Source organism: Pyxicephalus adspersus, chromosome 12 (genome assembly GCF_032062135.1).
Source record: "Pyxicephalus adspersus chromosome 12, UCB_Pads_2.0, whole genome shotgun sequence".
NCBI classification, from domain to species: domain Eukaryota; kingdom Metazoa; phylum Chordata; class Amphibia; order Anura; family Pyxicephalidae; genus Pyxicephalus; species Pyxicephalus adspersus.
In genome coordinates, this window is record NC_092869.1 from 48,560,126 (window position 1) to 48,576,386 (window position 16,261).

Consider the following 16,261-nt stretch of genomic DNA (forward strand, 5'->3'; position numbering starts at 1 on the left):
ACAGCCCCTTGTAAGCGGATGAATAAAGATGTACAGCCCCTTGTAAGCGGATAAGCACAGTTGCCCAGCCATTTGGCACCTTGTGCTCTTTTTATTCTTCCTTTAAGTTAAGCTTTGCTGTAAAGTGAGCTGCCAAAGGAACAATATCATGTCAAATGTAGGAAGCCTGCACAAAAAATATATTTAGGGATCTATTAATGACAACTCTATTAAAGACCAACTTTATAATAAAGCCCCATATTATCTTATCATTACACTATATAAAAGCGTCATTGTAAAGGAAAACACACAGCACGGTTACATTGTTTCCAATAATATATTCTCCCATAAGGGAGCCTGCTGACATGCTGTCACACAAAATGATGACCTGTCCTCAAAGTGTCAGGTAGACTGATTGGAACATCTCCATGTCACTAAGTCAGACCAACTCTGACAGGTGTCTGAAATGAGAATGACCCAAAGTCTGCGGAGAAGTCTCCATTAACATAAACATGGAATGGTTTGTATTGAAAGTAAACAGCTTGAAAAGCAGCTGACATCCATTGATTCAAACAGAAGCAATATATCTACATATTAATAAGCTTTAAGGGCAGACAATCTACAAGTTAGTTTTTGCTTTTAGAATAAATTAACATACAGTAAATGTTAACTTTGTTTAGACTAAAAAGCCCAAATAGCTCTAGAATGGAAAAATCTTTTCTTCATGGCAACATGCCTAAAAAAAAGTTGCAGTTTACACTGTTGAGAATAATTCTTCTCATTTCTAAAGTATAACGAAATGTAGGTTATATATAGTAACATAGGAAACAAACATACATTAGAGCAACCTTTTCTCAACATTTTCTTCCCAGGATTTTTTTTAGCTGGGTGGGAAGAAGCTGTAGGTGGGTGGTGGGCCCTGTATTTTGACCCAACTTCACAGTGACCACCCAAAACCAGCTAGGTGATTACTGAAAAGTTCTGGGTGGTGCGCCCTGCTAAAAGGGGCCAGGAAGATCACTGTATATTTATGTATAGCCTTTGGTGTGTATGTATACAAGTGGAAACACAATGCAGCAGCAAACACCAAAACCACCAAACTATAGGAGGGGTCCACCAGAGCCAATATTGTATAGATTCATTGGACCTAATTTATTAAAGCTTTCCAAAACTGGAGAAGAATATATTCATGGGAGAACCTCGGTGATCCAGCAAACCATAAATAGACCTGGTCAAGGATTACAAACATTTGCCAACTAACAAAAAATGATTCTTAAGAAATCCCTTTCAGGTTTGCTGGATCATATTTCAGCTTTAGAAAGCTGCTAGTTGAATTAATTTTCTCTTATTACTTGTGGACTCCTAGACATACCACCAGTTCGAGTCTCCATGATTCTGCACTGCAGTTGCTGCATGCTCTATAATTTTATAAAAAGCCTAACAGGGAGAAGCAGTCCTTCTGATTATGATGGTGACAGGTTGTCAGACATGGAAACCCAAACTTGGAACTTTCACCATCATTGTCTCTGAAGGACAAAGCAAGCTGGGAGGTAGCCCAAGTCGCCTTTGTCTTTGGGCAGACTGGCTCATTATACAGTTATAACATTTGTCAGGCTGCTGCATTAAATTACCTGTCTGTGTTTGTAGTCAAATACCATATTCCCTATTATTGCCTTACCTTATAGAGGATAACAAGAAGAGCCTTCAGCCACATCTGACGAATGTGAGGTTTTAGAGACCACAGGGAACAACGGGATGGCTGATGGAAGAAGTGGCGCAGTTGGGGGCAGGCGCAGTATTTTAGAACTTGTGCAACCAGGGGCAGAAGGTGTTTTCCGAGGTTAATGTTGTAATCCATCACCTGCAGAGACAAGGAACCGAGGTTAGGAACAAGTTAACTTGAAAGTATACCATAACATTTTAAATGTGTGTTTAGTGGCAATGAGTGAAAATGGTTCTTTTTGTCAAAGAAAATTGAGCTATTTCATGAAAAATGGATTGTGCGGTCATTGAGTAAGGCAAAACCGAAAGTTTTTGTGGTTTCTATGGGTTAAATGGTCTGATTAGTGAAGAGTCTTTTAACCATACTGAAACTGTTTTTTGCCAACAAGTTGACTTTATTAGCTGTAAACATTGGATATATGAAGATCAGAAGAACCTCTGCACAATTTCATTAGAAGACAATAGGTTTAAATATACCCTGCTATTGATGCATCAATGGGTTTATGTACAGTAAAAGCCATACCTGAGCAATTCCGGCGATAAATGCATTAAAGCACGTAGAGGTGCGCATTTTCTGAGGCGAAATCATGAAACAATTCTCCTGTTGGTCAAACCCCAGCAACACATACAGATGTCGCTTCACAGTATTAAATGCTTTGGCGCTGCTGATGTCAGCCTCTGCGCTGCTTTTATCTTTGGCCATGAATTTCATAAGGACAGATATCAACTGATGGACAGTCTGATGGTCAATCCCAGCATCTTCTGGGAGAGGGTCCTTGATGATGTTATCATTTTCTGGTGATTGTTGTCCTGCAAAATGAATGACACATGATGCCAAGATGATACATTACAGAAACCTTTCTCAACCTTTCCACACCTGAGGAACCCTTGAAATAAATTCAGGTCCTGAGGAACCCCTAATAAAACCAATTAATGGGGAAAAAAGCCTCCTAAATTGGTGGGAAGTGAAGAGAATGCCATTCCCTTTACATTGGTGATTAGAATACCATTTTATAGACAACTAAAAACAATATTAGAGTCAAGCAGCTGGCTCTACCAAGTGGTGTTGGCCCCAGAACTATGCCGGCATCGTCAAATGAGAGATCATTCAGCCACACTTCAAGGAACCCTGAGTGAGAATGGCTGCAATAAAGGTTCCAGATAGGGATGAGCTGATTGGTTTCCCTAAACAAAGAACCAGGATTAGCAGCAAAGACTAATATAGTCTCCTATACAGGTGGGAAAAATCTGCCAGTTGACCGTAGCTCCAGGAGCTACTGCTTGTCTGCCAACCTAAAGTGATACAAGCTCACCTAAACTCCAAATTCTCTCTTCTAAGATTTTTAATATCTCTCTAAGCAATAACAAACAATTTTAAAAGTCAATTCCACCCCCTATTTAGCTCTAAGCAGACTGACCCTGGTTCAATATTCATATTAGAATTCAGATCAGAAGTTAACCAAGTTAGATTATGGACTATGAAATATAGTAAATTGGTAGAATAAAGCGTCAACCAGCCATGCCAATAAGATCTTCACACAATCCCGTCAACCATTCTTGGGTGATGAAGTTGGATATCTAATTAAATGTGAAAAGAGAGAAGAGAAAAGAGAGTGGCATAATGTGGCATAATCACATATAGTTTACTGATGAGTTATCATGGAAATTGCAGGATGATTGGTTATGTGATGTTATAATCATATGATATGATTTCCATGATAGGTCATCAGTAAACTATATGTGATTATGCCACAAAAGCTTTTCTATTTTCTCTTCTGTCTTTTCAAATTATCATAGGCTTGGCATAGGCATTCACTGAAACATTCCCTGATGGAGAATGAATTACTGCCTCTAAAACACATGGTAAGCAAAAATGGATTTCCTAAAAATCAATAGCTGGCAATGTTTTCAATCATGGGCCAAGTCTATTCCAGGTTTGCTTGATCCCCCAGGTTCTCCTATGACAGTCTCCCTTCTCCAGGCTTGGGGAGCTTTATTAAATCAGGACTGATGCATTAGAGTAATACAGAGACAATATTATACATCTGCCCCTGCTATACCCTCCATGCAATCCCAACAAAGCAGGAAATTTAAACTGTACAGAATGACTAGTAAGAGACTAAGCGCTCTAAAAGCCCTCCAATGCAAAATTATATATAACCTTAAAAAAATTGACTGATGTTGCTCTTTAAATTTGACAATTTCAACTGCAGCAAAAGTATATTTATGTTCTGACTGTCACCTGGGTGCTCTGAGCTGCCCCCGAGTGCTGGAGCCGATTGTTCGTGCCGCGTCAGCCTGACAGCTGTAGACGAAAAGAAACAAGCGTTAGTAAACAATACTTCCAATATGACAGAAGATGAGAGACGTCCACGAAGACCACGTTTCATGATTCTAAAAAAAAAGGCAAAATAACAGCCACCATTGAGGAACCTGCAAATATATCTTCAGAGCAGGGACAGGAAATCCTACATCACTCCATCAAGGGCAGTCCAATGCAAAGATCATTGAATGTTGGACAAAAAATAGGAGAAGGTTTCTGGAGGTAATACTCCTCCAGAATATTTCCACAGCTGACCAAGTGATTAAACTTTATATCTACAGTCACCTGAGTTCTGCTAAAACTAAAGATCAGCCGAACATTGAAACTCTGGCCTTTCAGTTCAACTCTGGCCTTTCATATGACCAAATACCATGGACAGAATTTCCAGACTTACCCAGGTTAGTCATTTTTTAGCTTTGCCTTAAACTTTTTGCTCCTTCAGCTAAAAAAAATAACAGTTTCAATCTGTTATATACCCATCTTGTAGATAGAGCCTAATTCTGTGCAGGGTATTTACTTTAAGTACCTTTATAATGGCCGATTTATGTCCAAAAGTTTGTGGTCACCTGACCAATGACTAGGCAACATGTGATCCATGTTGAAGGGGAAGAGCCAGAGTTTTAAATTAAGGTTGTTGGACTTTCTATTCCAAAAATATGGAAATTAATTTGGAGCTGGCCCTTCTTTGCAGCTTTAACAACCTCCACTCTTCTTGGAGCATTTTCAGAATGTTTGTTGTTTTTTAACACCCATTTAGCCAAAAGAACATTAATGATGTCAGGTGCTGATTTTGGATAAGAAGACCTGGCTCACCATTCCCATTCAACCCAAAGATGTTCAGTAGGGTTGAGGTCAGGGACACTTGAGTTTCTTCACACTAAACTGGTGACCCCATGTCTTTATGGAGGGGGCTTTGTACCCCGGGTCACAATCATGCGGGGGCAGAAAATGGTCTTCACCAAACTGTGACCACAAGGCTGGAAGGGCACAATTGTCTCCAATGTCTTTGTATGCTCCAGAAGTCAATAATATGGAGGTTTGTCCACATACCATTGATCATATTTGTAAGTGTGACAGTCAGGTGTCTGCAAGCATTCGTCCCTTTAGTGTATATCTACTTCTGTTTTCCATCCCTCCAAGTCATGGTTTCCCCAAGGATGGCATGATCATAAGCAGAAGACAATTTTACTCACGGATTTTGGTGCTGAGGGTCTCTGGCAATGAGAGGGCTCTCTTTGACTCCCCGGCACCTTTGACGCTGTCTCGCAAGGATCGCACACTTTTCTGCCTATTGCGTGCAAACCGCGCCCTTTTGATTTTCCACAAAGCTGCGTCACTTAGGTTGGCCACATTTGTCCTCACAGCTGTAATTGCTGAAATGTAACATAAAATAATGATGTGGTATACACATCTTCAATTAAAGACCTGACAAATGGATGAAAATACATATACTGTCTACTGGATTCTTATTATATAATATCATACTGCACTAAGCATTCAAAATTTAGGATGGGGACAAGAAACAGATATGATAGTCCTTCTACAGTTTGGCTGATTATTTATGTGATTTCAAATAAGGTAACCTGAATCTTGGAATACTATATACAGTGTATTGTAATTCTATGTGTATACAATAGAAGTATTTTTGATGGCACAGGCAGACTTTGCTTCTTCATTGCCCAATCACTGGATAAAAGAATAATGGCATTATCTTGGAATAAGGGAAAAGTTTTAGGCTGAAACTCAAAGAATGGCTTTCAAGGGCCCATTTACACCTGTCCGTCCTGGTGAATTGTGTTGATCCATGTGCGTAATGCTCAATATGTATTGCCTTTAAGTAGCACTGCAATACTGTGAATTTTTTTTTTTAATTTTTACATAGATGGCATTGGGCAAAAAGGAGGGCTGAATAAGGGTAACAGGCAGTTGGGAAGAGGTTTTTTTGTATGGTATGCCAGACATTAATTCAGCTTTAATAAAAGTTCTGTAAACTGTAAATTGCCATGAGTAACAGGATGGCTCAGACTGGCAGTGAGGTTGCAGGTGCAGTTACCGATTCCTCATGCTAGTGAACTTTTGCCTCAGGTGAAGACACTACAATTAGCTTCTACCTGTGGAAGCCCTATGAAGAATGAATAAGCGGAGGCAGTGAATGATTCAGTACCATCTACTGCCACCCACTGTCACATCTGGCAATGCTGATTTGCACTGCAGTACAACTGACCAAGCAACTAGCAAGGCGCCAGCTGCAAAAAGCAGAGCGAGTTCACTTTATCCTGCTGCAGGTCTCAATCTCCCCTTAGTGCTGACTTGATCTTTCATACTTGATAAGGGTGAAAGCAAAATGATAAAGGAACACCCTTTAGGGCAGTTCAATATTCATTGATGTACAGTGAAAGCCCCTATAGGTCTCACTTGTAGGGAAGGGGAACTCCTTGTTGCAATCCAGGTGCAGCTGAGCTTCCAGGGACAAAGTGTCAAATCTGTTCACAAAGAATTCCCAGCTTAGAGCCGGAATGTCCTGCTTCAGGAAGTGGAGAAGAAGAAGCTTGCTGAGGATGGTCGGCCGGTCCTTCACCACGGTGTCAAACTGAAAGTCCAGACAGAGGCAAAGACCCTGCAGAGAAGGAACAAAAAGAATATTAGCAGTGAGGAGTCGAAGATGAAGTAGAAGAAGTAGAAGATGGGTCTCAATATAAAACCATTCCAGAATTTCCAAAGAAAAGATGTTTGGATCTCTATATGACATGCTTTTTATTTTTAATATTACACAGTGTTTTTATAGCGCCAACATATTACACAGCGTATAACACATGTCCCTACCATAGTCATATGTCATTAAAACAGTCTAAGGGCAATTTATGAGGAAGCCAATTGACCTAACTGCATGTTTTTGGAATGTGGGAGGAAACCGAAGTACCCGGAGGAAACCCACACAAACACAGGGAGAACCTGGAAACTCCATGAAAACTCTTGCTTATGATTTCCAGATCTGGAAGGACTGTTATCTGGTGCTGAATTAGGCACCCAGATTAATTTCAGATTTATCTACTATACTGTAATGTTGACCTGAACTCAGATATATATATATATATTTGTTTAGATAGAGCATGAGAGTTCGAATCTCTGCAGGATTTCACTGCTCTTCCTCAATGGGGAGTTTATTGCTACCTGCAGCCTTGCATGTATGCAGAAGGAATCATAGTAAAGCACGCTGAGTCAATGGGCCTGATTTACTAAAGCTCTCCAAGACTGGAGAGGATACACTTTCATCAGTAAATCTGGGTGATCCGGCAAACCTGAAATGGATGTGGTCCAGGATTGAAAACATTTGCTAACAAACAGCAAATTACTTAAGAAAGCTATTGCAGGTTTGCTGGATCACCCAGTTTCACGGATGAAAGTGTATCCTTTCAATTAGTTCAGATTTCCCTTCTGTGTCTGGATACAGATTTAAGCTTTCTCCAAGATTTTTCCAGGGGATCTGGAAGATTTAAATCTCTTTGGTGTGTTCTGAATCTACTTTAGGGCCCAATTTCCACTTCGATGTGTCTAGCATAGCTCCATACAAAAGAATTACGGAAGGTTTATGATGGACACCATAACAACCTCAAATAACTATTCTTAGTTAGAAGGAGCATCAGCTGTACTACACAGAACCTCTACAGCACTGAGCTCCTCAATGTGTCCCAAATGTAAACCCAGCTATTCTGCACTATTCAACACTTCTATCGACTCCACAACAGAGCCAATTCTTTAGTTAATTATCCACAGCCCAGGATATCCTTGTAGTTTGCTAATACAAGCACAATTTTGTGTTCAGAAACTCACCTGCAAGGCGGGCCGTTTGATGGTGTCTAGAAGTAGTCCAGCTCGTGTGGCCACAGCAGGGTTGACATCTTCCACAGCCGTCAGGAAGCAGCAGAAAGCGTGGGCCAGTGAATATTTCAATAAATGATTCTTTGTGAGTGAATGGATGTCCAGAAACCGACAAAGAACAGCAACCTTTTCCACTGAAAGGAAAAGATCAGAATTACTGACATTGTGTCTGCAATGGTGGCCAGGTGGAAATTGCAGGCAAGTTTGCTATTTCCTCACCAGTAAACTGGGTATTGGATTTGTTAGAGCACTTACCTACTCACTATGTAATGAAAAATGTTTAAATTACAACAAGACACGGTAAAAGGAAAAGTGTTTGTTAGAAATATATGAAAAAAAGTTTCCTTCCCCTAGATGAACACATTTTATAAAAAATGATAAAAGATAAAAAGTATTTGTTTGTTTTCTTTCTAAAGCCTGATGGGAAAAATCCTGCTAGAAACTGAAGAGGAAGACCCTCTGTAAGGAAGCAATGGTCCCAGAGGTCCATCCATTTGATTCAGACCTATAGCTTGGCAATCAGCTCAAGGTCCATGTTTATTGGAGAGCACTGCTTTCTGATGTGTCTACAGAGCGCTTGGCATTTGCTAAGCCTGGACTGCTGTAGAGAAAATGTGCTCCCTATCCTACAATACCCATCTAGTTTACAGGGCTTGCGTCTGCATTGAGGGAGACCAGCACACTCTCAGCCCTGCAGTCCTGGGTAAGTAATAAAAGACCTACCTGCTTCAAACCTCATCTTCCAGTCCTTGCTGTTAAAGTTGGAGTTTATAATCGTCCAGAAGATATCTGCACCATATGGAAGAGAAAAGGCATGAAGGAGTAGCGGGACCGCCAAAGAAGACAACTGGGAGAACTCAGATTTCAGAACTCGCCATAGACTATGAAAGAAAAAAAATGATGAATTTGTTTTAGATCATTCTGTCCGTCTATGACAGCAACAATGACTTTGCATCTTATTGCATCTTATTATTATACTGCATATTAGTTATCCACATAACCTAAATTGGTTAAAATGTTGTTGAGAATTTTCATGCACACATTTGCACATGTTTGTACCAGGAAAGGTATCAGCCAGATTCACAGCATGCTCTGGGACTGAAACGTCTGCCTTCGTCTTTGGTACAGCAGCCTACCTGGAGATCAGCATGTGCTCCTGTATGTAGGCCAGGAATGGCAGATGATCCTTCTTGGCAATGTAAAGACACTCGCCATGCAGGCACAAAATCTTCAGGCAATTCAGCATGTTGAATAGGATATCCGGCTCATCAAACTTTGCCATTTCCTATATTTATTAAAACGAGAGAGAAATATACTTATATAAGATACAAATATACTGTATGTGCAGGGCTATACCTTACATACATAATATATTATACTTAAATACATGTTCCTTGATGTATCAATGGTGTTACAGGTAAAAGCATGTATGAAATGTCATACTGGGTGGGGGAAATAAAACCCTTAGCTTGTGTTTCAGCAAAGTCTAATCCAGATAATGGCTCAAAAACTGGACTCCAGTAAGATCTACATGCAATGATTCCATTTATGTGTTCAGGTATTTCACTAATGTTATTATAAATGCCTTAACTTATCCTTCTACTGGAATCCTGCAACTCAACTGGAAAATGTATGGGTCAGGTTGGGAGCCTAGAATCAGCTATTAGATGTTTGTTTCACTTCACCTCACCTCAGATGAAGAGGGGCTTCTCTTACCCCAGAAATGTGTTGGCTGTTCTTTGTTTCCTTGTTTTCAGTAAACTTAACAAAAGATTTTGGACTTATAGATTTGAGGTCTGGATTGGAGTTGTTACATGTAAATCTTTAACTTTAGGTTCCCTAGTCTAGGGGCCCCTCGTTTAAAAGCAGAATCACCGAAGCCCTTGGCCCTGGTTCATGACATCTCTCAAAGACTGGAGAAGATAGACTATCACGGGAGAACCTAGGTGATCCAGCAAACCTGGAATAGATCTATCTGGTCAGGGATTGAAAACAAAGAAATCTATTCTAGATTTGCTGGATCACCCAGATTCTCCCATGATAGTCTATCTTTTCCAGAGGTTTAATAAATCAGGTTCATTGTGTTCTTTGAACTTCCCCACTCCACCCCAGGATAGGTATAGATACACAATAAAGTATGCATATTTGTACTCATACAAGGACTGGCACCTGAAATTGTACGTGGTCAGTAAACAATTCCGATAGATAATATTTTTGTTATCATGTAAAAAAGACTTCATGCCCATGGAAGTCTATCCCTATTTTAAAAGGGCCACTTGGTGTGCCCAGGGCACAGATTCTCAGTGTTCCCTGAACGAACCAACACTGCTGTATTTGTCAATCTAGTTATCAGTTTGTAACAACCACACCGGAGGCTGCAGATACACCTACACCTCACATGGGACTTACCTGAAGAATTGTGTAAATCAGCTTCAGGGTGACAGGGAGCTGCTGGTAGAAAAACTTCTGATCTGTATCATTTTTCACATCTGTTACAGGAAAACCACAAAATGCAAATTTCAGTTAATGGAGACACATTAAATGATTGTTTACTATGACATGAGGATTATTTCACACACACAAGGACCCCTCTCTGCTACCAGCATCATATGGAAGAGTAAAAGAAGCAATGAGATGTATTCATGTGAGGCACTGCAGACTGGCAGACAGTTGTCTGTCTTAAATAAATGGGAGGTGCAGGTAACTAACATTATACATTTAATAATGAAGGTTTGTTTTGGTGAACATACTTGTGTTGGTGGGATCCGTCGTCCCAGTGTGAGTTCCAGGATTATCACCATGTTTGTTGGCTAAAATATCCTCCTCTTCCCCCTCGGTGCCGATGCTGAATTCAACCCTGGAGAATAACAGGCTCTCCTCAAGGCTGTCTGTGGGTTCCTGAAAAGCAGATTTTTTGAGAGCCCTGATAAACTTTAAAAATCCAAATCATGTGCATTCCTAGTGTACCTTTGTATATAAAGTGACTTGCATTTTCCCCCTATCTATTCGGCTCTTCAGAGGAGTGGCTGTGACCACTGTGTAGAGAAGGCCTTCTAAATTACAGATGTGTTGCCACTGCCATGCCCCTCTGAGTGGGCAGGGCATGGTTACCTAATTTCCTCCCCTGGATCAGAGTGTCTATTACTCAGAGGTTGAAACCCGGGTCACACAACTTGGACTCCGACTTAAGTCGCCTAATGAACGACTTGCAACTCGACTCGTGACTCGCTGACAGCTGAAGGGGGAAGGGAGGAAGACAGTGAGGCTTCTGTAACACAGCCTTCCTCCCCCACTCCTTCAGCTTGACTTGGGACTCGACTTGGAAGAATTCTTGGTGATTTGATACTTGACTTGGGACTTGGTGTCCATGACTTGGGACTCGACTTGGACTTTAAGGGTGACGACTTAGTCCTACCTCTGCTATTACCTCTCTGAATCCACATTGGTAGGTGACATTTCTTACATAGAATTAACATGGATTAGAATTGCATAAATTAGGAAGTAATTTTTCATATAAAGTTTATTAAAAAAAATAGCTCCAAGTGGCTCAATTACTGCACTCAATGAAATTACTTAAGCTGAACTCTATGAAGATATTATTATGTATTTTTAAAATGCAAGCCATGTAGGTATCAGAATTCCATTTGCAGTACCTATACAGAACAGCTAAGACTTGGAGAGCAAGAAGCAGCACAAGGAGCTGTGCAAGAAGAATGCTTTTGTCAGAGAGATAAACTTATTAGTCTGCTCCTTTTACTGCCCAATCACAGGCTGGGGGAGGGACAAGACCTGTAAGTGTTAGTTAAATACAGAAGACAACAACCTGGTCCTCCACCTTGCCAGACAAGGCCGTGGTGTGTGTCAAAGCTGTGGTAAACTTCATAAATAAATGGCTATAAGTATGAAGTCATTGGAAGGCACAAGAGAACCCATATAGGAAAGTAATCTGTGTATTTAGCTGGTCAGCTTTAAAACACAATTCCATATAAAGCAATTGATGGGTAAAATACAGACTTTTTATTTCAGAGCCTCCCTGTGCAGCAGGTAATTTTGATGGAAAAGCCCTCTCTCTAATGAAACACAAAGCAAATCTTTGAAGAGCTCCATAGACAGGTTATACGATGATGAGTGATGGGAATGTGCCATGCTTTTCTCTGCAGATATTCTCCCGACACTTCCATCAATTCCCCCCCCCCCCCCACCTTGTTAAAATCCAGCCATTTGTCACCAAAGTTGCTGAAACAGTAACAACAAATCAAGTCCGTAAACAGAAAATTCAGTTCATCAATCACAGCGATCTCTGCAAGCGTGGCGGCTCAGCATGGGGCTCACTTAAAATGCGGGCATTATTAATCCCGCTGAGCTGTTGTTTATGCTGGAATATCCCTCAGACAAAATGTACACCTCATTTTTCAAGCTGACAGCGCTAAGAAGGACGGATTACGAGAAGGGGAGACGTGTTTACACTACAGAGAAAACAGCACAAGCCAATTCTGCGTGCCTGTCATCCGTGTCTTAAAGTAGATGGGAACCCAACTGCTGAAAGTTTCAGGTTCAACATGTTGCTAGTATTTCATAAGTGTTAAAATGCTTATTAAAATATTCACTAATAATGTTTCAATGAAGGGTTGATCCTGATAAAGCGTGACAATGTTTCCTATTTCCTTCCAAGTTCCTGCATTGCCACCCTATCACATAGTCTTCCAATTGCCTACACAAGTCATTATTTCTACACAATTTACCCCAGCATGCTCCACCAAAGTCACCATCACAAAATCCACACTAAGAAATACCATGCAGCGATTGATGCATTTATACACTTAATGGCTTGCATTAAAGCACAAATTAGATCCCCCAGGTTCTCCCATGATAGTCTATCTTCTCCAGGCTTGGAGGCCCAATGTATTACCAATATTGGCTTTATACTTTCCCACTACAGGTCTTCTTTAAGCTGAATTCAATCACATAATATACAAAGGACCCAACATCCTTCCCTGACTGCATGTGGCTGGATTACATACCACAAGCCGTATCTCTTCCTTGGGCGCCAACCGTTCCAGCAGCTCGCAAGCCATTTGGTAGCAGAGGATGCTGGACTGGCACAGGCTGCACTCCACAGCCTTCTCATCCTTCTGGCAGGTGTGGGAACCTCCCCAAGGTGCCTGGAAAACGTTGTTTATGATGGAAATGATATCCTTGGACAGGCTATTCTCCAAACCCAATGTGATGCCATCATCCTGCAACTCCATCTGAAACACAAGAAACCATATTTATTTCTTCATGCCTGGAGCACCAATGTATTCTGTGATGCTCTACAGATCTGGTGCCCAAGCTTTTGGCCCTTTGGTACTTCTGGTGCAGCCCCTGGTCAGTAATGGGAACATTGACTTGTAAAGGGACTGTAATGGCACTGATCTCTATCAAGTTCTCTTCATTGGCTTCCATTTCCCCTTAGAATCAAATTCAAGCTCCTGTGCTTTGCCCTCAAATCCCTCCACAGTTCTTGTCTCACTTAACTTTCTAACCTGGTAAAAAAAAAATACCACCCTAGCCGTTCTCTCCGCTCCTCCAATGACCTACCACTGACTTCCTCACTCATAACCTCATCACACGCACGGCTCCAAGACTTTTGTAGAGCTGCCCCAACTCTCTGGAATGGTCTCCTCGTCCTATTCGGCTTGCTCCTACTTTCTGCTCATTTAAAAGAGCGCTCAAAACCCACACTTTCAAACTTGCCTACCCATCTTCTTCTGTCTTTGGAAACCATCACTACTTCCCACCACTACATATCTCCTCTCCTAATGTGTGTTAATTCCTCCACCTCCTAGAATGAAAGCTCCTCTGGGCAGGGTCCTCTCCTCCTGTATCACTGTATTCGTCTGTCATTTGCAACCCCTTTTTAATGTACAGCGCTGCATTATTAGTTGGCGCTATATTAATCCTGTTTATTATTATTAAAATATTAATCTGATGTAGCTCATCCCCAGTGTCTAACTGTCTCCTGCAGCACACCTCCAGCCCTGTCTACCTCCCCTTGTAGCATATCACTAGTCTCTGACCATCTCCTGCAGTGTGTAAGCAGTCTCTGATTATCCCCTGTAACACTACATATGTAGAATAATATGTGCTGCATCCACCAACCAAACCCCCCGGGATGTCCGCGGCCTTTTATAAAACCCTATAGCTAGTAGGTTGACCAACTTATTGTTCTAAGAAGTAAAAGCGGAATGATCTTGATTACTCTACCTGTTTTAATATAAGATCAAACATGAGGATGAAGCAGTTTAGGTTCATCTCATCATCATCACAGTCAAAATCGATGGTCCTCCCCACTGGGTGTCCATAATTTTTAAAGGGGCTTCGGAAAGGACTGCGCATGGGACTCCGGAAGGGACTGTGAAAGGGGCTTGGGAAAGGACTCAGCATACTGTGCAGGACCCGACGTCCTGGATCTGAAGCAATGCTACTCTGCAAGGGAAATCGAGAATCATGAACAAAGACAAACAGAGGAAAAGTTAATAAATGATGATAGTGGACCATTTAAAGGTCATTATTAAGTTTTTCCAATAAATGAGTACAATTACAGTGTTGAATTGAGCATAAGAGGATGTCTACAACTAAAAGACTATTGTAGGGTATATAGAAGAGGCCCAGATTTAGAATGCTGAGTTGATGGCCAATCATGTTGTCATGGTACTTGAGACCTATTTCTGTACAGATAATAACCTCCCACCCAACCTATTATCAAAATGGTGGTTGATGACAATGACTTGCAGCCAACAAGTCTGATTAGACAGAAAGTGGCCAAAACAAGAGCACAGAGATGCAAACATCAATGAAAAAGGTGAAGGTGTTTATGTTGCATTGTGCCTTAGCAAACACGCTCCATTTAGGGTTTAGGCCTACTTTTATGTCATATCGATGTCCTTCATATTCAAAACAAGGTAAAGTCTCACTTACCCGGTTACCAGGAATGTTCCCAGACATCTCAGTGATACGGACTTTTCTTTGATTGGCCAGCTCCTTTACCGAGTTCACCCCATCAGAGAACATGCTGATCAACAGCTGAAGAGGGACCACAATGTCGAGTTCTGACAAAACCTGTGACAGAGATTGACAAGAAAATGTCTACAGAGGAAGATTGGTGCTGCAAGGAGGAACTGACAATATTTATGGATGGAGTGGGGTCACATCTCTTTAAAGTGTTGATCCACTCCCCACCAAAATAATACATTAAGGTCCCCTATTTAATAATAATTTTATTATATAGCGCCAACATATTACATAGCTCTGTACATTAAATAATCAAAGCTTCAAATCTTTTGGTTTTTGTTAGATATTTTATATTTAGTTGGAAACATCTGTTGATCTTTTCAGTGGCTCGCTCTTTCTACTTTGTGGTGGCAATATTCTGCAGGCTCATCTTGCCCTTTTAGTATCGCCTCCCCATTGAGCTGGTATTAAAAGCTGTTTCTTATTAACTGCTGATATCATGGGCTCTAGCAGATCACTTGATTCCCAGCTTAATAAACCCATTTATGCTCCCTGCTGCTGATATCAGGGGATGGAGCAGAGAACTTTACTGGGAGGGTGCTTACTGTGCCCACTGATGCTCCCTGCTGCGGATATCACAATATTAAACACATAAAAGGCTGTGAAATATTTTGGCATGATGTGTTAAGCATGCGCAACATAAAGAACAGCTAAGTCATCAGGGTTCTCTTTCTGATACTCTGGACTAGGGATGGGTGTAATAACATGGGTCACCCTTCGTGACTTCCAGTACAATACATGATCACAGTCCGGCACCCTATAGGAGGACATTGAGTGCCCAGAACCAGATCTATAGTGTTAGTAGAAGTAAAGATCCTTCCCCACCCAAAGTCACCCTATCACACGCCATCCTCGTGTAATAATCATGTTCTGAAAAGAAGAACACGCTTGCCTTTGTGAAGCATGAACATATATTCACTTTCCCATCTTTCATTAAATTGTCTCCATTCTTTTGTAGGACATTTTGGGAGTGATTGCTGATGTATCATCCCACTGAGATTCCATACCTGGAGCATACTACTGGCAGCAGGATTGGGACCCTGGCACAGTCGTGTTTACTGCTGGGTCTCGGCAGGAGTGTGAAGAAGCAACAGGGGTCCTTCTGCCTGCAGCTCGGTCAGGGGCTTATGTGGACCGCCGTGCTTCTACCTAGCTTTCTGGCACTTGGTCCTCCTGCCTGAAAAAGTCAGGTGCTTAGATGCAGCAACATCACTACGGGCCACATAACACGGCCAGATGGGCCAGATTCATACCGCGGGCCTTGTATTTGACATCTGTTCTCTAGCACATAAATCCCCACACAGG

The 16,261-nt window shown here is 41.3% G+C and overlaps 1 protein-coding gene across 1 annotated transcript in view; it reads right to left on the reverse strand.

Annotated features, from left to right (window-relative positions):
- UNC79 (unc-79 homolog, NALCN channel complex subunit) overlaps positions 1 to 16,261 on the reverse strand; it is a 97,616-nt gene that overhangs the window by 40,945 nt on the left and 40,410 nt on the right. The window contains exons 17-29 of the mRNA XM_072427677.1: positions 14,864 to 15,004; positions 14,150 to 14,371; positions 12,925 to 13,152; positions 10,654 to 10,801; positions 10,313 to 10,392; positions 9,040 to 9,188; positions 8,627 to 8,784; positions 7,856 to 8,037; positions 6,440 to 6,641; positions 5,218 to 5,397; positions 3,944 to 4,006; positions 2,225 to 2,511; positions 1,658 to 1,840 (exon numbers count right to left, since the gene is read on the reverse strand). Of these exons, the coding sequence (XP_072283778.1) occupies positions 1,658 to 1,840; positions 2,225 to 2,511; positions 3,944 to 4,006; positions 5,218 to 5,397; positions 6,440 to 6,641; positions 7,856 to 8,037; positions 8,627 to 8,784; positions 9,040 to 9,188; positions 10,313 to 10,392; positions 10,654 to 10,801; positions 12,925 to 13,152; positions 14,150 to 14,371; positions 14,864 to 15,004 (2,223 nt within the window). The remainder of the gene's footprint in view (positions 1 to 1,657; positions 1,841 to 2,224; positions 2,512 to 3,943; positions 4,007 to 5,217; positions 5,398 to 6,439; positions 6,642 to 7,855; positions 8,038 to 8,626; positions 8,785 to 9,039; positions 9,189 to 10,312; positions 10,393 to 10,653; positions 10,802 to 12,924; positions 13,153 to 14,149; positions 14,372 to 14,863; positions 15,005 to 16,261) is intronic.